General features: G+C 39.6%; 1 protein-coding gene across 1 annotated transcript in view; it reads left to right on the top strand.

The window, feature by feature from the left end:
- Macf1 (microtubule-actin crosslinking factor 1) overlaps positions 1-22,271 on the top strand; it is a 276,478-nt gene that overhangs the window by 63,207 nt on the left and 191,000 nt on the right. The window contains exons 6-14 of the mRNA XM_023701121.1: positions 11,956-12,122; positions 13,196-13,308; positions 13,397-13,503; positions 14,222-14,341; positions 14,491-14,586; positions 15,204-15,331; positions 15,420-15,513; positions 15,882-16,036; positions 16,899-17,175. Coding sequence (XP_023556889.1) covers positions 11,956-12,122; positions 13,196-13,308; positions 13,397-13,503; positions 14,222-14,341; positions 14,491-14,586; positions 15,204-15,331; positions 15,420-15,513; positions 15,882-16,036; positions 16,899-17,175 — 1,257 coding nt within the window. The remainder of the gene's footprint in view (positions 1-11,955; positions 12,123-13,195; positions 13,309-13,396; positions 13,504-14,221; positions 14,342-14,490; positions 14,587-15,203; positions 15,332-15,419; positions 15,514-15,881; positions 16,037-16,898; positions 17,176-22,271) is intronic.

Raw genomic sequence — 22,271 nt, forward strand, 5'->3', positions numbered from 1 at the left:
TGGCATGTGGTGCTGGGGATCGAACTGCGGTCCCTGTGCTTTGCCAAGCTTGTTTCAAGTAGGTGCTTTAGACCACTGAGCCATCTCTCCAGCCCCCAAAAATGGCTTTTGTTTTTTAAAAATGTTACTTAACAGTATTGCTAAAGCATCATTACTGTTTAGATATAACAGTGTTGTGATATTAGAAACAGTCCTTATCTTTTAGAGATAGCTACTTCAGTGTTTATAGAGGAGATGATATATGTGGGATTTGCTTCATAATAGGTAAGGGATGGGTGGAGTGTGTATGAAGCAAAACCGTTAGATGTTGGTAGTGGTTGAAGCTGGGTGATGGCCACAGAGGGACCTTTTAGCCTATTTGGTCTCACTTTGCATAGATGTGAAAATTTCCATTCAGGTGGGACATTGAGAATAAAATTGTAGGGGGCTTGCCCATTAGCACTGTTGTTTAAGTGACTGCTTAAACAGAGCAGTCAGGCTCAGGTTGCTGTGGTTTGATCCCCAGATCTTCAAGCCATACTAGAAATGCCCTGAAGGCACCCTGAGCCATCAAAAAAAAAAAAGCAATAAAGTTGTATAAAAATAAAGTCAAAAAAGTAAATAAATTTAATAATAATGTAAAGTTATTATTAATGTATATACTGATTGAAAGGGGGTTGATACTGAGTATATATGAAATATTACACAGGTGAAGTAGGTAAGAATGTGGAGCTGGATTGGCTTTGTCTGGATTCTAGCTGTGCTGCTCACTAACAGTATACTTCGGACTGTTCTCTGTGCCATAACTCAATCATTAGTACACTGAGGGTGAGAATAGTATATATGTACTTTGCAGGGTTGTTATGAGAATTATATGAGGTAGTATGAGTAAAGCACAATAAATGTTAGTCATTAAAAGAATCTGTACAAATAAACAAGAAAAAGAAAGGTATTCTTATAGAAAAATAGGAGAAATCCCAGAACTGTGCAGTTCACAAAATTAAAATGCTTTATACTATAAGACTCTTAACTATGGATGGAGGATATAAAAATTAAAAAAGAGTAAGATACAGATAGGCTTCAGATGGACAAACAGTAAAAAGTATGAAAATATCCAGGGTAGGCAGGGATGTAGGGTGATGGGAAAATGTTTCCATAGCCTGTGGGTGGAAGTATAAATTGGTACTGTAATTTAGAAAGAAGTTTGACAACATTTGGTGGAATGGAAAAATGCCCATTCCTGTGACCTAGACTTTCTGTTTTAGTTATAGTCTCTTGTGAGATCTTCAAGAGTCTGAATTTAAATGCTGAAGGGAATAGACTCTTACCCTATACGGACTCTTACCTATACCTGACTCTTATATTGGTAATAAACACTTTTTTCTCTGTTCCTCCCAAACAAAGCTGCCATTGGGGCCTTCTAGCTGAGCACTGTGCTCTCAGTTTCTTTCTTCTTTTTTTTTTTTTTTGTATAATTCATAAAATGTTGATTTTTAAGACATGATATCACATTTTGAGACATGTATGTGTTGTGAATTGATTACTACAATCAAACTGATTAATTTATCAATTGCCTTACATACTTTTTTTTTTTGTACTGGAGATTGAACTCAGGACCTTGTGCTTGCCAGGCAGGTGCTTATGCTGCTGAGCTACCTCACTGGCCCACATATTTTAATCTTAATTTTTTTCCACTTGGAAACATTTTTATAACAGTGCAAGTCAAAATATTCTTTTCTTTCTTAGGGGAGGGGATACTTTTTGAGACAAGGTCTCACTATGCAGTTCAGGCTGACCTTGAGCTCACTTTATAGCCCAGGTTGGTCTTGGACTTGCAGTGATTCTCCTGCCTCAGCCTCCTGAATGCTGGGATTGCAGGTGTGCCACCATGCCCAGCCAAGTCAAAATATTCTTAAACAAAAAGAAAAATATGTTCAGCATATGCCCACAGAGGAAGATTAAAACAATAAAGGAACACTAGACAATTTTCTAGACATTTAAAATACTTTAAATGTTTTAGACAATTCTCATGATATCTTTATGTATTAATGCATTTTTGAAAATAAAAAAATAGTTGGTACCATAGATAACATTTACTAACCTGCTTTTTCACTCAGGAGTGTAGTGGACACCTTTTCACCTCAAATTCATGTTACTATCATGATCTCATAATGATATAATTCTCTTCTTCATACTCCTGATACTCTTTCTTATACCCCATTTCCATTCCCTTTGTATAATAATGGTCCTCCTTCTCCTTCTTTCTTCTTCCTTTTGGTACTGGAAATCAAACTCATAACCTCGTGCTTGCCAGGCAGGTGCTGTGCCCCTGAGCTGAATCCTTGGCCCCTATATTCTACTTTAGTATTCCCTCTCTCTCTCCCTCTCCATCTCCTTTGCCCCTGGGGATTGAATGTAGGGCCTTTGCTCTAAGATACATCCCCTGATTCCTACTTTGTGTGCTTTTAAAAATTATTTTTATTTTGAGACAGGGCCTCACGCTAAGTAATCATCTAAATTGGCCAGGTTTGGCTCAAACTTGTGATCCTCCTGCCTTAGCTTGCCAGAGTGCTATTAGGAAAAACATGATATTTGTCTTTTTGAGTCTGGTTTGCTTAACATGATTATCTTCACTTCTACCCATTTTCCTATAAAATTTCATTCTTCTTTATGACTGAATAATACTCCATTGTATATGTCTTAGTTAACTTGCCCATTGCTGAGACACAGTACCTGACACACACAACCTAAAAGGAGAGGTTTAATGTGGCCATTGTTTCAGGGAATTCACTTCACAGTCATCTGGTTCTGTGGCAAGAACATGATTATAGGGGGGTGTATGAGAGCAAAGATGCCAGGAAGCAGAGCAGGGAAAAGCAGTGCCAGAGAGGAGGGAATAAGACCTCAAGCCTGTACCTCTTTTATCTATCCAGACACACCCAGCAGCATGCTTCACCAATCCCCTGAGTGGCTTCAGCCAACCAGGTGTATACAGTTAAGCTTAACTACCATGGCGATGATATACCACATACTCCTTACCTATTCCTCTGTGGATGGGCACCTACCTATTTTGCCTATTGTGAATTGTAAGTAAACATGGGTATCATGAATTGTACAAATGTATATGCAGGTATCCCTGTAGTGCCTTTACTTTGATTTGGGGTTATATACTGAGTCATGGTATAACTAGATCAAATAGTAGCTCTATTTTTGTGGGGTTTTTTTTTGAGGAACCTCCACAATGATTTTGTTAGTGTCTGTATTCATTTAACATTCCCACCAACAGTGTAGAGGTGTTCCTCTCCCTCTTCCCTCATCCCCACATTCTAGCCATTTGTTGTTTTTCTGTAGACTTGACCATCGTGTTTTGACTGGGATGAGCAGGAATCTCAGTGTTGTTTTGATTTGCATTCCCCTAATAGCTAAGAATATTGAACATTTTTGCATATACTTATGGGTCATTTGTACTTATACTTTTGAGAAATATCTCTTTATTTCATTTACCCATTTATTGATTGGGCTGTTTATTTTATTTATTTATTTATTTATTTTTGCAGAACCGGGGATTGAACTCAGGCCCTTGCACTTGTCAGGGAAGTGCTTATTCCACCAAGCCATCATCACCGCCCCCATGTTTAATTTTTTTGTTTTTGGAGTTCTTCTTATATTTTAGATATTAGTCCTCTATGAGAAGAGTGGCTGGTCGAATTTTATCCCGTTTCTAAACACTCTTTATTCTGTTGGTTGTTTTCTTGTTGCACAGAAACTTTTAAATTTGATATAATATCATTTGTTGATTCTATTATTTTCTCTGATATTGGAGCCCTGTTCAGGGAATCTACCTGTGCCTGTGTTTTCTCTATTATCTTTTAGCAGTTTTCAAGGTTTCAGGTCTTACTACCTAAACCTTTGATCCATTTTGAATTGAAATTTTTTGTTTTCTGGTGGTAGATGGGATTGAACAAATGTATTTGTGTGTGCTAGGAAAGCACTGTACCACTTGAATTATATCCCTTGATTTTTTTTTTGGGGGGGGGTGAGACGTAGGGATCTGGTTTGAATTGCCTACATCTAGATTGCTTCCCTAGCACCATTTGTTAAAGAAACTGCCTCTTACCAGTGTATGTTTTAGCTCCTTAGTTAAGAATCAGATGGTGTAGTTACATGGGTTTCTTTCTGTGTCCACTACTGTGTTTCATTGGTCTGTGTAGGTTTTTTAAAAATTTTATTTTTAGGGCTGGGGAGATAGTTCAGTAGAATAAGTGCTTGCCTGGCAAGTGCAAGGTCCTGAGTTCAATCCCTGGTACCAGGGGAAAAAAAAATTAACTCTACCTTTGTAGTATAGTGTGAAATTGGTGTTGTGATGCCTAGCCTTGCTCTTCTTGGTTAGGATTACTCTGGCTTTTCTGAGTCTTTTGTGTTTTCATGAGTTTGAGGACTTTTCTTAGTTTTGTGAAACTGTTGTTGAAATGTTATTGGAGACTCCTTCATCCTCTTCCTCCTTTTGCTTCCCTATCCCCTTCCCTGTTCCTTTTCCCTCCCTTTCTTCCTCCTCCTTTTATTTTGAAACAGGATTTCACTGTGTAGCTCAGGGCTGGCCTTGAATTTATGGCAGTCCTCCTGCTCCAGCCTTCTCTAAGTGTTGGGATTATAAGTATGCAACACAGCAGCCAGCTACTGTTTGTGTGTGTTTTATAAATAAATGAATAATTTTAAAAATGTTTTTATGTTAAGGCTTGTATAAAACTACATTCAACACTTCAAATTAGGAAGGTATATTCCCAAGAACTGCAAGTAAAACTTATGCCTGGACCACATAGAGCAAGACCCTGTGTCAAAACAAAGAAGACACACAAACAGAGCTTCTGAGCTACATTGTGAAGATTATAAATAAACCTCAGAAAATGAAAAAAAAATACTGTGTTATATAATTACATTCTTAGGTTTGGTTGGTTTTTTTTATGTATCTGGTACAGGGTCTCACTATGTGCAGCTTGGATTCATAGAGATCTTCCTGATTTCAGCCTCCCCAGCATTGGGATTATAGGGGTGTGCCACTGTGCCCAGTTTCATTGGCTGATCTCGTGTTGGCCAGCTCAGGGTGCCAGGGGGTAGGGCCAGCATAGCAAGTGGTGCTGGGGATTGAAGCCCCATTCTTAGGATTTTGAGTGAAATTTCCAGAGGTAATACAGACTCTGAAAAGTGCTGTTATATCTCAAAAATCTTAAAAAGAAATTATTGATATTTTCTAGAATATTCATTCAAAGAATAGTTTTATTGATGAAAAAGACATTGATATCAGTGACGCATGAGAAGTTTGAATAGCATTTTTTTGAAATGTGAAGGCACAAAAAGTATTAATGCTCAATTAATGGGGGCTAAATTTATTAATTAATAAATTCAATAGATACACTGCTGAATTTTAGGTACAGATATAGGTGTGATAAATTTCTAAATTTATTTATTTATTTATTTATTTAATTTTTGTATTTTAGGGAAGGGCCTACAGGGTGTTCAGGGTCTCACTATTAGATCCAACTCATAGTGATCTGCCTGTTTATAGCCTCCCAAGAGCTGGGATTATAGGCATGTGTAAATTTCTAAGTTTAGCAAAGATGACAAAGTTCTTTCTCTGTCTCATACTTTCACCCTTTGCTGTAGCTTGGGAAACTGTGAGCTGGCCTCATTTTAGTCAGATAGGACATGTCTCATCCATGTTCAGGTCTGGTTACCTAGGTCTTTGATCCATTTTGAATTGAATTATTTTGATTGAATTGAACACATGTGTGCTAGGGAAGCCCTGTACCACTGGAGCTATAGCTTTAGCCCTTTGAGCTGATTTTTTTTTTTTGGAAAGGATCTACAGGGTGTTCAGGATCTCACTACTAGATTGGATTTGTAGTGATCCTGTTTATAGCCTCCCAAGAGCTGGGATTACAGGCATGTACCACCTGTGCCCAGTTTCAGTAGCCCTCTCAGTAGCTCTGGGGGTGGGCCTGGCCTGGGGATTGAATCCTTGGCCCCTGCGCCTGCTTGCAGGTGAATTGATTTTTGTACAGGATGAGAGGAAGGGATCTGGACAAACAGATGGTTTGGTTTTTGTTTGTTTCATCCTTCTTGCTTGGCTAAATTCTGTTAACTAAAACTCTGGCAGAGATGCTATCCTCTCTAAGAAGTTCCCTGTCATTGCCAGTTAAGATTGCCACAACATTGTTCTCACTATAAATTATCGCCACAGCTAAATCATTTGAACCAAAGGCCCAAGGCTGTTTTTACTTTGAGACATTAAGAACTTAAACAGCTCCTAGTACACAGTGATTGCTTGAAAAATCACTGAAGGAAAAATAAACTATGTGTGTTCTCCATAGTATAGGTTACGATGTTGTTCAATTAATACAGTACTTAATGAATAAATATCGTATGTTTTCTCCTAAATGAGGAACCCAAGGTGTAAATTAAAGAGCAAAATAAAAGGTGTATAATAGGTAACTGGTAGATAAACCTTTTGCAAAAGGGAAGGGACCCAACAGATTGTGTGGGTGGTATGAAAAAGACTTAAGATGTGTTATATCCCTATACCCACTCCTCATAAGCAGTGTAATCATTGTGTACTGCAAACATGGGCTAATAGCAAACTAATTTGAAAAAAGAAATATTAGGAAACATTAAGTTTCTATGAATGCTTCAGAGAAGGAATTAACCAGGCTGTCAAAAGTGTGAGTGAAAAGAAATTTGAGGAGATGTAACTTAGACTATGGCATGATACTGAGGCTGTGCTCTCCTCAAATGGCCTCCTGCTCAAAATCCACATGAGGAAGAAAGCTTCCTAAACTGAAGTTGAATTTCTACTTTTGAGAGATTAAAGTAAATTTTTCTGTGGAGCCCAAAGGACAACAATGTGCATACACATGACATTTTAGTAATATAAGAAGACAGGAATCCAGGCTTGGTGGCAAACATCTGTAATCTCAGCACTTGGAGACTGAGGCAAGAGGATCATTGCCAGTTCTAGGCCAGTGTGAACTGTATAGTGAGACCCTGTCTAAAAGAAACAGCAACAAAGAGTCAATAGAAAAGAAATAATATGGCTCTTAAAATGAAAAAAGAAAGCCAGGTATGGTGGCCCATGCCTATAATCCCAGCACACAGGAGAGGCAAGAGGATTTCTGGGAGTTCAAGGCCAGCCTGGGCTACATAAATGAGTTCAAGGGCAGCCTGGTCTGTAGAGTGACCTCCTGTCTTGAAAAAAAAAAACAACAAAAGAGGAAGGAAAGGTGGAAGTGGAGGAGATGGGAAGAAGCCAAATTAATTACTGAGGAGGTTGTAATGATAGTCCCATTTTGCTTGTCTAGAAAGCGCTTTAATCTTAACCAGGTATTTTTCCTTTTCCTGAGGGAGCCAAGCATTTCCCTGTCTCATTACAGCCATGTTGAAAATCTGAAGTAAAGCTGGTCAATGAAGTAGTTTAAGTGCAGTATTCAGAAGTACTGTGATTTGCAGGTAGGAGGTATGGTCAAGGTAACTAGCTATAGTTGTGCTGGGCATGCATTGTCAACTCATGGAGTTTAGGGTTTTTTGTTTTTCCTTTTACAAAGAGCCCATATATTCAGATTTCATTTTGTGTATTCAAATTATTTTTTACTTCATCAGTAATATTTCTTAGGAGAGCCAGCCAGATAGCTCAACAGATTAAAGTGTGTGTTTAGTTCCTTCATAAAGACTTCACTCCCAGCAGAGACAAAAAACTTGACTATGAGAACAGAGAACATTCAGGTTCTACACAGAGAGGTGAAAGGAGTGAAGTAACAAGAAGGAAAGACTCTTCTTTTCAGAATAAAGATTCTGCTGCATTGAAAAATAATCCAAAGGAGGAGAGAGATTTGCTTAAAAAGGGAACAGTAGATTCCAAAAAAAGTTCTAGTCCCTCCAGGGACAAAAAACTTAATGATCATAAGTCCCCGTGTGATACTAAATGCTCAACTGAAGAGACAAAAATCTGTAGATAAAAATTCTTGTGAGGATCATGAGAAACATGTAGTAGAGTCCCGGAACAGCAGAATCTCGTGCCAGTAAGTTACCATGCATACTTAGCCCCCCAGACCCACAGATGGAGAAGGATCAGCTGGCTGCACAGATGGACAAGAGTGCCCTGAAGCCGGAGCCCCAGCCAGGTCATTCCTCTAGACTGTCCTCTGACTTAACTACAGAAACTGATGACGCTGCCTTTGAGCCAGACTATAATGACAGTGACAGTGAGAGCAACGTATCTGTGAAGGAGGAGGACACTTCTGGTAACATTTCTGAGGAACCCAAAGACAAAATGATGGAGAAAGTGAAACAGAGCCTGGAAACAGCAACAGCTGTGGAGCAGGCAGGTGTGAGCCAGAGCCAGAGCAGCCCTAGCATTTGTCCAAGTAGGAGCCACAGCCCCTCGGGAAGCCAGACCCAGAGCCACAGTAGCAGTGCCAGCTCAGTGGAAAGTCAGGACAGCAAGAAGGAGAAGAAGTACAAGAAACACAAGAAGCATAAGAAGCATAAGCATGCGAGCACTGAAGCAGAATTGGAGAAAAGCCAAAAACACAAATATAAGAAAAATAAGTAAAAGAAGAGCAAAGATAAGGAAAATGAGGAGAAGGATGACCAAAAAGTAAAATCTGTCCCGTGTAGGACAGGTTTTTAAAAATGGACTTAATTACTAAGTCGTCTGTATTAAATTTTGTTATAATGTAAAGAAATTCAAGCCTTGTAAATCATGACATGGAGACCCTGTGTTACATTTAAAATATTGTTGCTTGATTATTTGAGTTTCACATCAGAGCTTTATAACACGAACTTTTGTACAGAATTGTGAGTTGTGACCATGTAACATGAGAGGTTTTGCTAGGGCCTATTATTTTTAACCACCACTAATTAGTTGGGGTGGAGTTTACTGTGAAATTTTCACATTTGAATTTTAATTGCCTGGCAAAAGCTGGTATAAGTTCTAAAATATCAACAGAATGATTTGCTGAGTTCATTACAATCCTATTATGTGACACTTTGATTACAATAAAAGTTTTGAGTAAACTTTAAAAAAAAAAAAAAGTGCATGCTTAGGCAGACATAGGGGCTGGAGGTTCAATCCCTGGCCTGCCTTGCCAGCCCTGCCCCTGGGGTGCTGTGAGATGGCAATTGACACTGGGCATGGTGGCATGCACCTATAATCCCACCAACTGGGAGGCTGGAAACAGGAGGATCACTACAAGTTCAATCTGTGTAATGAGACCCTGTACTAAATACATCCCTCCCCTGCCCCCCCCCCCAAAAAAAAGAAAGACTAGTATTTCCTAGGGCCAGGGATATAGCTCAGTGGCTCAAGAGCCTGCCTGGCAAGCACAAGGTCTTGAGTTCGATTCCTGGTACCAAAATAAAGTATTTCTTATTTTCAACAATGTTTTGCTTTGTAGTGTGTACATGGAACAGCTGCAGTGAAGATATGAGGCTATGCCATTGTTGAGTAGCATTTAATCATTAAAATGGACAGCTAGAGATCTTATCAAAAGGAACTGGAAAATAATTGATGCTAGAGAGGGACTGTTTATTTTAGGCTTACAGGATGGTGGCTTGGGCAGCGTGAGACATTATTGGTCCTCAGCTTTGCAACTGCATACCCCCTACACACTCCAAATGCACTTACAATAGATTAAATTTTGTGGAGTCTACTCACACTGTTAACAGAAGCAAGAGATTGGTTGATGCGAATAGATTAATTTATAAAATGAATTTTAAAAGGGATGTGGTAGTATGCCCCAATCCCCACGCTTAGGAGGTTGAAGCAGGAGGGTCACTACAAGTTTGAGACTAGACTGGGCTATATAGTAAGTTCAGGGCCAACATGAACTATAGAGTGATACCCTCTCTTACAACAAACAAGGAATTATAACTGCCACATTTTTGTGTATTTGCTGCCAGCCACTCAGCTCATATTTGTATAGGAAGCATATAATAATAGTCTTGACAGTTTTCAGGAGAACATGGAGTCAGCGGAGGGCTGGCAGATAGAAGGCAGACTTAAGGGAATGCTCTTAGTAGCCTGTATCATTGAAGTGTGAGTGAGAGCCAGATTTCTCCTATAGGCTGCACATGACAAAAGCACAATGAGGACACTCTGCCCGTGAATCTGCCATCAAGGGCAGCATTTCATGTTCACAGGTACAGAGGCAGTACTTGGGTTTTCTTTCCAGGGTTCCATGCAAGTTCCCTATATTCTTGTGTTTTCATAGTCGGTCTTCAGAACAATATTCAGTAGTCCGCAGTGTTATTTTAGCCTCAATAGATTCCTGGCCCTGATTTTCAGTTTTAAAGATAGACATGTTCCTTGACATATACTGGAGTTACATCTTGATAAGGCCATCGTAAAAATAAAAATTAAAAAAAAACTAGTCAGAAATGCATTTAATACATGTAACCTTCACTTAGTTTACTTAGCTGTCTTAAGCTGCCCAGAACATTTACATTAAAATCATCTAACAAGATATAAAACTTTTGTTTATAATAAAGAATTCAATATCTAACATAACTTATTAAATACTATATTAAAAGTGAAAAAGCAAAATAGTTGTATTGGTGTACTTTGGAACCATCATAAAATTGAAAAATCATAAGGTCCAAGCTAAGCATGATGGCACATACTTGTCATAGCTGCTCATCAGGCTAAGGCAGGAGGATGACAAGTTCAAGGCTAACCTGAGCAATGTATGTAGCAAGATCCTATCTCAAAAATAAAACGTGACTGGGAGTAACTTAGTGGTAGAATACTTGCTAGCATGCCTGAGTTTTATTCCATGATAAAAACATACATTAAGTTGAGCTGTCATAAGTAAGGGACCTCCTGTGTTTTGTACTGATGTGCAATCTCATTTCACATGAGTTGAGTTTGGCTAGTTGGTATTCAGATACTCAAAGTTGCCTTATTGTTGATATCCTTGTACTGGCCACTAGGAAGGCTGCTACTCTTGGGGTGCTATACCTGACAGATAAGATACATATCTATGCCTTCTGTGCTCCAAACATGGGGACCCAAGGTTATGCCGAGAGTACTGTTAACTATTATGGGGAAGAAATACTGGTTTTCTAAGCGCTACCAACATTCCTTTGCTTAATCCATAGGAAGGCCCTGTGAAAAAGCTTCTGTTTTAAATATGGGGAAAACTGAGTGGAGGGGCCTAAAATTATTCATTGTCTCCCTCCTGAGGAGACACTAACATTAGCTTAAACTTACTTTATGCACTGCTTTGAATTAGCCTTTTGACTCTGGGTTCAGGTAGGCTTTACCTCTCTATCTTTTTACCACATCATTTATAAACCAAATAATTAAAAAATTATTATTTTAGGGGTTTTAGCCTGGTTTGGTTTTTATTTTTTGAGACAATCCTACTATGTAGTTCAGACTAGTTTTAAATTTCTGGGATAACCCATCATTGCCTCAAACTTGCAGTTATTCTCCTGCCTCAGCTTCCAGAGTGTGCCACCATACCTGGCCTCCAAATAATTACAAATTAAAGCATGTTAGGTCCCTGGCACAATACTAGGTGAGTAGGCCATATATGAAAGGACCATGCTCAGAGCCTCAGAGTTGGAGGTTATTTCTTTCACAGTATCCTGGCTACTGCTCAGATGAGCCCAGTGGCAAGAAGCCCTGTCTCATCGGGGCTGCTGTTTATTTTCAGATAGTTTTGATGGTTAGAATAGGGTGTTAGCCCTTCAGAAAACTTAGTCTTGAAAAAATAAGATTAAATATATGAAATAATAGCAGTGCAAGATAACATCCAACTAACATTCTTTCCACTCAACAAAAGCTACGTTGGAGTTGTCATTTACGTAGTTCTCAGAGTTGGATCATCCTCTTTCTGTATGAACCAAAGAGTTTGGAGAAGAGAAAGTTAAAAATCTTCATCTTTTTTATTCTAAGTCACTCCATGCCCTGTCTTTTGGCAGATCTCTGACATCTACATTAGTGGGGAGTCAGGGGACATGTCAGCCAAGGAAAAACTACTCCTCTGGACCCAGAAGGTGACAGCTGGTTATACGGGAATCAAGTGCACTAACTTTTCATCCTGTTGGAGTGATGGGAAGATGTTCAATGCACTTATTCACCGATATAGGTAAGTACAGTTGAACTTCAAACTTCCTCTTCTCTGTTAACTTACAAAGAATTGTAATGTCTTTCCCCCCACAATAAAAAATTAAGCTGTGATTTATGTATTCACTTGAAAAAATTTGTTTTTTGAAAGATATTTTTATTTATTTTTTTAAACTGTGTGTGTGTGTGTGTGTGTGTGGCCAGCTCAGCCCACCAGGGGGTGGGGCTGGCTGGCATGTGGTGCTGGGGGATTGAACCGCGGTCCCTGTGCTTTGCTAAGCTTGTTCTAAGTAGGTGCTTTAGACCACTGAGCCATCTCACCAGCCCTTGAAAAATATTTTTATTAAGCTCCTGCTGTTCTAGGCTCTGAGCACAGGTAGCATTGAACAGAGCAGCAAAAGTTCTTGCTCTTGTGGAACTTACCTTCCAGTGGTAACAACAAATAAATGCCTGCTGTCATACAGTGGCATATGCAGTGGAGGGATAGAGACTGAGGAACTAGTGTTGTTTCAGCAGAGGTGGTCTGAGTTTTCCACTGTGATGAGGATGTCAGGAGTGATCCCTGGGCACCTCCATGTCTAAGCACTCCAGTGGAAGGAAAGCATGAGTGCAAAGTGCAGGAAGTGTGGGGGCATGGTGGGCAAGGTTGCAGACCAGCAGGTAGCTTGAAGTTTAGTGAAGAAGATAGGAATCAAAACCTCCTACTTGTCTTCTTAACTTGCTCAGTATTTTTTACCTCTGGAAACTTCCTAACAGCTTTTTTCGTATGAACTTGTGTGGCATAGATTTTTATGTGCCAGGGCCAGCCAAATAGCTCAGTGGATCCAAGCACCTGCAAGCAGACGCAGGGACCGGGGGTTCAATCCCTGGGCCTGCCATGCAGGCCCTGCCCGCGGGGTGCGCTGAGATGGCAATTGAGACTAGGCATAGTGGTGTGTGCCTGTAATTCCACCACTTGGGAGACTGTAAACAGGAGAATCACTATGAGTTCGATCTAACATTGAGACCCTGAACACCCTGTAGATCCTTCCCTAAAATACAGAAAAGAAAAAAAAAAAAGCAACAGATTTTTATGTGCCTTGGTGACTTTTACAGACCAGATCTGGTAGATATGGAAAGAGTGCAAATCCAGACTAACCGAGAGAATCTGGAACAGGCTTTTGAAGTGGCTGAAAGACTGGGGGTCACCCGGTTGCTGGATGCAGAAGGTGAGAGTTTACTGAAGAGGGATGTTAGCTTTGTAGCCACTGCTCCTTCTCCTAGCAGTTCTGACACATTTCTTCTCTTTCCTTTCAGATGTGGATGTACCATCTCCAGATGAAAAGTCTGTAATCACTTACGTGTCTTCAATTTATGATGCCTTCCCTAAAGTCCCCGAGGGTGGAGAAGGGATCAGTGCTACGGTAAAAGAAAATTTTCCTGAAGTGCCTCTGAATTTGATTTATTTTGCTGAAATACACTGCTTGGGCAGTATTTAAGTTTTCATTGTATGTGGAGCGCTTTTATACACAGCTGCCTGGACCCACATATTCTTTATCATAATGGACGCTATAGCCAGATGTGGTAGTGCACGCCTATAATCCCCGCACCTAGGAGGCTGAGGGAGGAGTATCATTACAAGTTCAAGGTCAACCTGGGCTACATAGTAAATTCAATACCAGTGAGACTTTGTCTCAAAAAACCCAGAATAAAAACAATAATAATGACATTGCCCTTAGTCCTTAAGAAAGACCCCTAGATACTGGAGATTTTGAAATACCTAGCACAGATTATTTGGTGCTAAATGCTGGCAAAGAATGTCCTTCTTATCCTCAGGTATAACTCAAGAGAAGGTGGTGTTTTTTTCAGACACTAATATTAGCGTATTTAGGTATATAGAGATCTTTTTTGAATATTTTTAGTAGCTTGGTCTGTAGCCTTTCTAGATGTCAGGATATTGAATGCTGCCCTGAAAATCCTTGAGGAGCTTTGAAACTGGGACTATGAACATGAAAATGAGCAGCTGCTTAAGCAATTAGAGAAAAATAATTTTCTATGGTTTGGAGTGACCTGAGCTACTTTCTCCTGTGCCTGTTTTGGATATTACTAATCAGAATTGTGATGTTTACATTCTGGCAATAGGAAGTGGACTCTAGGTGGCAAGAATACCAAAGCCGAGTGGACTCCCTCATTCCCTGGATCAAACAGCATACAATTCTGATGTCAGATAAATCTTTCCCCCAGAACCCTGTTGAACTAAAGGTAAAGTCACAGACTTATGTTGCTTTTATAAATTCTTTCCAAGGAGTAAGTCTCAGATCTTGTTGCTCCTGGCTCTGGGTGAGGTGGTATGAAAAACTGGGCCTTGTTTTTTGCATCCATTTATTTATTCATCAAATATTAACTTGTAGGCACTTTATAACCAATATATACACTTCAAAGAGACAGAAATTTTGGCCAAGGAGAGAGAAAAAGGAAGAATTGAGGAATTATATAAATTATTAGAGGTAAGAAAATTTATCTTTAACTAAAACTTGTGATTTTCTGGTTTGCACTCCTGTTGCTTTTTGCTCAAACAGATTCCCTGTGTTCTTTCTCCAATGTGCACTAATAGCAATACCCTCAGTCTGACCTTGAAAAGTTAGGGTAAAGCAGCAATATCAACCGTCTATTTAGAAGAACTTACTAAATGGCACACATTTATTCAGAAATCCTGAGTTTTGGGGGTTAGCTTCTCTGCCTTTTTAGAGAAAAGCTAAATTTTTCCTGGGTTGAAAAGGAAAGACACTTCCCTTTATGTTTTGATTCCTAGAGAATTTGAAACTGTAGATAGGCATTTAACCTTGTAGAATGGAGATTATTGACAAAAAAGATCTATAAAAAGTGTGAAGGAATGGAAGAATTTAGAATAGGTAATTTCTAGTTTCTGCATTTTAAGGGTGATTTTTTTGTTGTTGTTCTTCAAGGTAAGACATTGCTAAATATTTTATTGTTTTTCCATATTTGAAAGTAGGGAAAGCTGCTAATTGGCTTGGTAAAGAAAGAGGATTCAAAGTATAAAGAATAAATGAAAGCAGTCCTGAGAGCATGGCTGTGGTTTTGGACTGAAAAGTATCTCTTTCAGGTGTGGATTGAATTTGGCAGAATTAAACTGCCTCAAGGTTACCACCCCAATGATGTGGAAGAAGAGTGGGGAAAACTCATCATTGAGATGCTGGAGCGAGAGAAATCCCTCCGGCCTGCCGTAGAGAGGTGCGTCTAGGGCATGGGTGTAACTGATACTCTTTACCTTGCTGCTTTAAGCCTTTTTACTTGACTGTGGTGATTTATTTTGTCTTAGGCTGGAATTGCTGCTACAGATTGCAAACAAAATCCAGAATGGTGCTTTGAACTGTGAAGAAAAACTGACACTAGCTAAGAATACACTGCAGGCTGTAAGTCTCTGTTTTGTTTTACTTTTTTAGGTGGGGGATGCTGGGGAGTGATAGGCTCTTCCTCTGTAGGTCAGAATGGCCTTGAACTCACTGCCTCAGAATCATGCTGATACTCCTCTTTCAGCCACCCAAGTGCTAGGATTATGGGCATGTACCACCACAAGAAACTTCTGTCCCACTTCTTTTTTTTTTTTTTTTTCACCACCTCTGCCATTTCTAATGTCCCACTTCTTATGTCATACATATTAACAGTTGAGGATTTTAGCTATGCTATATATATTTTTTTCTTGGAAGTGCAGGGGACCCCGTGATCACCTCTATCCTGTGGGGTGTATTTTTCTTGACTTTATTTTCCCTCTCTGTTATAGGATGCTGCTCATTTGGAGTCAGGACAGCCAGTACAATGCGAATCAGATGTCATCATGTACATTCAGGAGTGTGAAGGTCTCATCAGGCAGCTGCAGGTGGATCTCCAGATCCTGCGGGATGAAAATTACTACCAGCTGGAAGAGCTGGCTTTTAGGTAAGGAACAAGGAGCTCACAGAGAAGGTTTGCTTACTATTAAGGCTCTCCAATTGAGAGTAGGTCATGGATGGATGTAATGGCACACATCTATAATGCCAGTACCCACGAGGCTGTGGCAGGAGGTTTGCCACAAGTTTAAGGCCAGTGAGCATTACATAATAAGACCTTCTCTTCCCAAAAGACCAAAAAGAAAAAAGAAGAAACAAAAGACTGGGTGAAGAAATGGACCCCGAATCTTATAATGTGAACATTAGAGGTCTGTGTTTCAGTGGGAATATTAAATGTATATATTTTGGGCAGGAAAATTCTTATGGTAGAGGAAACTTTTCCTTTTTGCACACCCCTCCCAGGAGTTAAGTGCCTGCAGGATATCCCCACCTATTTTAGAATGACCTGCAGGGCTAAGATAACATATTTGGTTTAGAAACCCTAGTGATCATTCTATAGAGGAAGAAAATGACAAACACAGGGTGAGGATTATCTGAAGTCACATTGTTTATTCTGTTACACCTCTCAAGATTTAAAAATAGTTTTTAACACTGTAATTTGGCATTTGCCTTGAAGACAACTACAAATTGCTCTCTTTGCATTCATATAACACTTTTTCAAGACACTTTTTTCTTTTTTTTTTTCAAGACACTTTTTCTGTTATAATTTCATTTTTATTTTTACCATATTATCTAATGGATAGACAAGATTTTATTTTAAGTATGTTATACACATATAACACTTTCTCAAAACACTTTTCCTGTTATGATCTCACTTTTATTTTTACCATGTTCTCACCTAAATATAGTGAAAATGTTAAGTGTGTTATAAACTTAAACCACTTCTTTTCTTTTCCCTTCTTCCATTGTAGGGTTTTGCGCCTACAAGATGAGCTGGTCACTTTGCGCCTGGAGTGTGCAAACTTGTACCGGAAGGGCCATTTCACTTCACTTGAATTGGTTCCACCTTCTAATTTAACCACTACTCATCTGAAAACAGAGCCCCTGACCAAGACAACCCATTCTTCTTCTACCTCCTGGTTCCGAAAGCCCATGACTCGGGCTGAACTTGTGTCTATCTCCTCTTCTGAAGATGAAGGCAACCTCCGATTTGTGTATGAACTGTTATCTTGGGTAGAAGAAATGCAGGTGGGTATATGCCAGTGTCTAAAAAGCTTTTATAGTGCACTGATATTTACTGGACCCACCAACTTGTCTGAGAGGACCCTGATATATATTCCATTCATTACTGGTCCTGCTTGGACCTAAGATCTCCCTCCCTAAGTATTAAATGTATAGCGTCAGTACAGTATCTCACAATATCTCTCTGTATAGCATAAGCTTCTCTAATTTGGAGGCTTGGGGGAATCTCTTCCCTCAACTAACTATGCCTTGAGTGTTTATTGGAGAAATCACAGTGTCTCTAAATCTCAGGTTATCAGTTCTGAAATTTTCTTCATTAGCAGAGGAAACTTTTCTTTTTGTTGTTGATTTTTGTTTAAATGTTTACCTTTAAACAAGACTCCTGTGTGTTCCATAATTCCAAAGATACTGTTTATTATATTCTAGGATAATGGTTCAAGTTTGTCTCTCTTTCTAATCTTTTTTATATTACATATTTCCTATTCCAGGTGGGGTTCCCTGTATCAAATAAAAATACTCAAAGATAAGCTAACCATTTTAAAATTTTCTTTCATTGCCATGAAGGACTGAAACAACATATTTTCAATTTTTTTTTATGAGCAGAATATGTTTATTGAGAAAAAGTAAGCTCCTGTCCCAAGAGAGGGACAGGAGGGGAGGTCCGAGCAGGTAGTTCCCCCTGGGAAGCTGTCTCTTCCAAGGATTTTTATAGTGTAAAACCATGGGGGCTAAGGTAGAGAGAATGGGAACTCGCTTAGGTGGGCAGGAGGTGGGACAAAACTATGATCAGCCAATGGGATTACAAGCATCATTGCTCAGGTAAAACTGATTAAATCCAGTATCAAATGGGAAGCGAGTCATGTAGCAAGCAGGCATGAATACGGAACAGGGTCTCTTCCTGTTGGGGATTGGGCTAGTGATTCATTTGGGCTCTTTCAAGTTGAGTGATACTGTTTAGAATATCAATCCCTAATGCCCATCCCTAGGAAAGTATTTAGCTGTGCTTCCTCTTTTTGTCTTGGTCTTGAGGTGTGGCCCCTATGGGAGTGTATGTCTCTTCCAAGTTGCAAAGCCACCTTGTCTTCCATCTTATCTCCTTGAGGGCCTGGCCCTGTCTGACTGCCTATAATATTTCTGTCTGACTCGGCTGCCTGCAACATTCCCCCCTCTGAAGAAATAACCCGAAGTGCCATGAGGGAAATATGGGCAATGACCGCTCTGGCTTCTTCAAGCTGAAACGGGTCGTAGTTGTTGACCGGCAGTGAGATATGTTCTTCAGAGGTTCTATCTAAAGGCCCTCAATAGACACCACACATTTTTATTACAGCTTTGAATCTGAACACAAAGGCAAAGAAACTATTAAACATACATTGGCCAAATAAAAACACTAGTCAGAACATTTTTTAGGTCCATTAGCAGAGTTCTCTTAAATGTGGGGTTTAATCCTTTTATCTTTAATGGCCATTGAGTACTGTCTCAAACAAATTGGCATTTCCTATTATTACTGGGGAACATGAATTACCGGGCATAGGAAAAACAGTATTTTCTCATTTGCAAGTGGGCCACTGGCTGGATAACTACTGACAAATCTGTATAAACAATCTATTGAAAGTTTAACAGGATTTCTCCTTATATTGACAGTTAACATGGGCTCCTCAGACTGAGAGGGAAGACATATGACCACCTCAATCTGAAACTTCCTCTGACTCCATCAAACACTTCCTCCTTCTCTAGCAGCTGTGGACATTTCTGCTTTCCTATAGGCTGCTAATATCCCCGTTCTTATTTTCCATCTATAATTCCATTTTGTATCCTTTTTACTATGAAACACCTCAACTCAGACAAATTTATTCCTGCAAACCCTTTTAACTTTTATAGCTTGTGTCAGAAATCTGTGGCTCACTGAGAAAGATATAACTTTTTGGTTTTAGATTTTACCTGTATGGTTCGGGTTTTGGTATCTTCTAGAAATAACAAATTATCTGAGAGATTAGAATATATATAATCAAAGCATGAATATTCAAGCTAACAGGTACATCTACAAACCGTTTTGAGACCTAGCAATCATAACTCACTAGCTTTTAGACCCCTTTATTCATGGAGTTTGACAGTTTGCTGTAAGTCCCTCTAGCTTTAGTTAGAGAGGTCACACATGCATTAATTACAGCACGAAATACTGTAGTTATATTAAAAACTAACCAGGGTTACATACTTATCATGAAGTACAAAGCATTTAGTCACATTAAACTAATGTTCCATTCAGTGTTTTGGATATGGCCCCCATGGTAAGCAAGGGGCACTGCCAAGGGATTTTTTCCTTTCAACTCTGTGGCTCTGAGTTTTACATCACAAATACAACACCTTGCTCTATCTGTAGGCCCAAAGCTATTGGACACTGCATAAGCCAGTTTCTTTAGAACATTTTTATGCTAACAGGTTGTTATCTGTCCTTGGGAACCTGTTTTAACTAGTGAAATATTTTAAGTCTTACACATAAATAACAATACATTACATTTGTAAAACATCAGTCTCAGCACCATTGTTTAGTAAACAATCTGAATATATTGCATTACCTGAGTTACAGCTAAAGCAATAGATCTTCTAAAGTCTGTTTCTATTGAGATATAATGACTGGAAGGAAAGTCAGAGTTGGAGAAGGACAAAGAGATCTGTGCCAATCAATGTCCAGCAATAGGCTGGGCTTTTTTTCCTCCCCCATAGTCATGATTACTCAGGGCTCCTCCGTGGAGACAGCAGGTAGAGGTAACAGTCTGGCCAGAGGGAAGAGGCAGGCCCAGGGCACTTCAGTCCTGCTGGGCCACCTGGGAAGCCGAGTCTGAGCTCTGGGGCCTCTGCCTCAGAGTGCAGTCTCACTTTTAGTGGCTGCCTTGGCAGTTAGGGCATGGCTTGTGGGCCTCTTAAGGTAGTCCCTCTTATGCTGGCCGGCTTCTGACAGCAGTAGCAGATGAACATCATCATCGCTGAGCTCTTCTTGGAGCCAGGAGAATTGACACAGGGTCTGTTTTGAGGCTGCAATAATGGCAGCCATTTTTATCTCTTTGCTTTCTCTCCTTGGTTTTCTCCCAGTTCCAATTCTAAGGCACTTAAACAGTTTTTACCAAAGTATCAAATGAGCTGTCTGAAGCAAAAGCTATCTTTTGTAGCTCTTCAACCGATCTGTAAGAGTAACCTGTCTGCCTATTGAATTAACATCTCACAAAATATGCTTTACCAGTCCCTCTATTAAACATTTTAAGAAATCAGAGGGGTGTTTATCTTTTTCCTGATAAATAACTAATGTTTAATAACTGAAGACTTGATTCTAGTTCTTAGACCTTGAAGAATACACACTTGAAAGAAATGTCTTTTCCACTTTTCTGCCTGGCTATTAGCAAAAGAGCTCTGACTGGTTGGGCTCCAGTGGGAACAGGTAATTCCACTGGTTGTCCATCTTTTGCGTCCTTATAACAATATTCCTTTCCAAATGTAATAGCACCTTGTAAGGCTACCTGCTTTTCATAGATAGAAGTCAAAGCTTGGTTTAAGCTTAACATTCTATCTTTCCAATCTAGTTCATAAGTCTGAATAAATCCTCTAAAAGACATCTATGTACTTATCAGGGTCATCTAAGGCACATGAACTCTGGAAGTTCCAAATTTCCTATTTACTTCTTTAAAAGGTATTGTCCTTGAGGAACTTGCATAAACCCAGCTAAGAATGGGTGTAGCCTTGTAGAGGCCTGGATTATAGCTGTTTTAGAAGTCCACACTCTCTAGACTAGAAAGGCAAATAGGGGAAACCTTACTTTCACCAATGGTGGGTGAGGCTGAACTGCCTGGTTCTCCTGTTGCTCACATCTACATTTCAAAACTTAAATAACAATGACCTTCTTAATGTAAACCAAATCTGAACATAAGACATTTTTACCATTTTCCTTTTTACATCATCTCCTCCACCCAGGCGTCCCTGAGTAGCCCTCTCCAGAGCAGGTGGATGCTCCTGTTGGAGAGAAAGGAGACAAGATCCCACCACCCTATCCACCCTCGAACTGGTGCATGATTCTTATCTCCTGAAACATCTCACAAACACTTTACTTACTCTTATTGACTATTTGTAAGTTACAGTTGGTCTGGTGACCTGAATGTCTACAGAAGGAAGCATTAACTATGGTATAAAAGGTCAGTTAGAAGTGAGCATTTGTCAGGTTACAAAGATCACTTTAGAGATAGGTAGATCCATTGACTGGAGAGATTTGGCCCCGTGCACTGAGCCAATCTCCAGACACTTGATTTCCATCTGATGACCTAGGTAAACATTTCTAGCAACTAAACAAGATTTAACCTTGGGAGCTCACAGGTGAGACTTATATTTATCATCTAGCAATCACATTTTACATGTTGGTAAAGACAATATAGCTGGCAAAAATCTTACTCTTAGTTAACACATAGAGCACAGATGTAAACTTCCCCTGATAACCACTATTGTAAACTGTCTCAGCCTTATTTCTGAAATAGTGACCCAATAGTTCTACTGAAAAGCTCAGGTGTAAGTCCTACTTTACTAGCAGAGAGAGAGAAAGTACAATAGGGAAGTAGAGATCTTTCAGTGATCAGGAGCCAGTTTCCACCAAGGAACCTTTGGGTTTAGTGCCTTCTCCCTTCAGGCATTCTTGGTTTCTTTTGGCCCACACAACCAGAGATGTCTCCAGAAAGGAATCCAGCAGTTTCTTTGGTCAACATTCCATCAGCCATAGGCTTCAATGGGGATTCATCAAAGAACAGCTGGAGAAACCTGTCCTCTGCTTCAAAGAGTGGCAGCTGCTCTCAGAGCATTTACTAGCTGGCAGAGTAACCACTGTTTGTCCAAATTCTATAAGGAATAGCTAAAAGCCTGAACTAGATTACCTAGTACTTTACATTAAAGGCTTTAAAGTCTACAACTTGTCTCTTATGCACAATGATAACTAGACCTAGAAGGAAAGATTGAATCCTCCCTTACATTAAATGTGTTTTGGTCCCATAAGTGTGCTGCTTTTGGAGATAGCTCCTTCTGGTGTCACCCAGAAGTCGGTTCTCTCCACTGTGTCTCAGGTTTAGCCTCCC

This window comes from Octodon degus, unplaced genomic scaffold (genome assembly GCF_000260255.1).
Source record: "Octodon degus isolate 3935 unplaced genomic scaffold, OctDeg1.0 scaffold00130, whole genome shotgun sequence".
Classification (NCBI taxonomy): Eukaryota; Metazoa; Chordata; class Mammalia; order Rodentia; family Octodontidae; genus Octodon; species Octodon degus.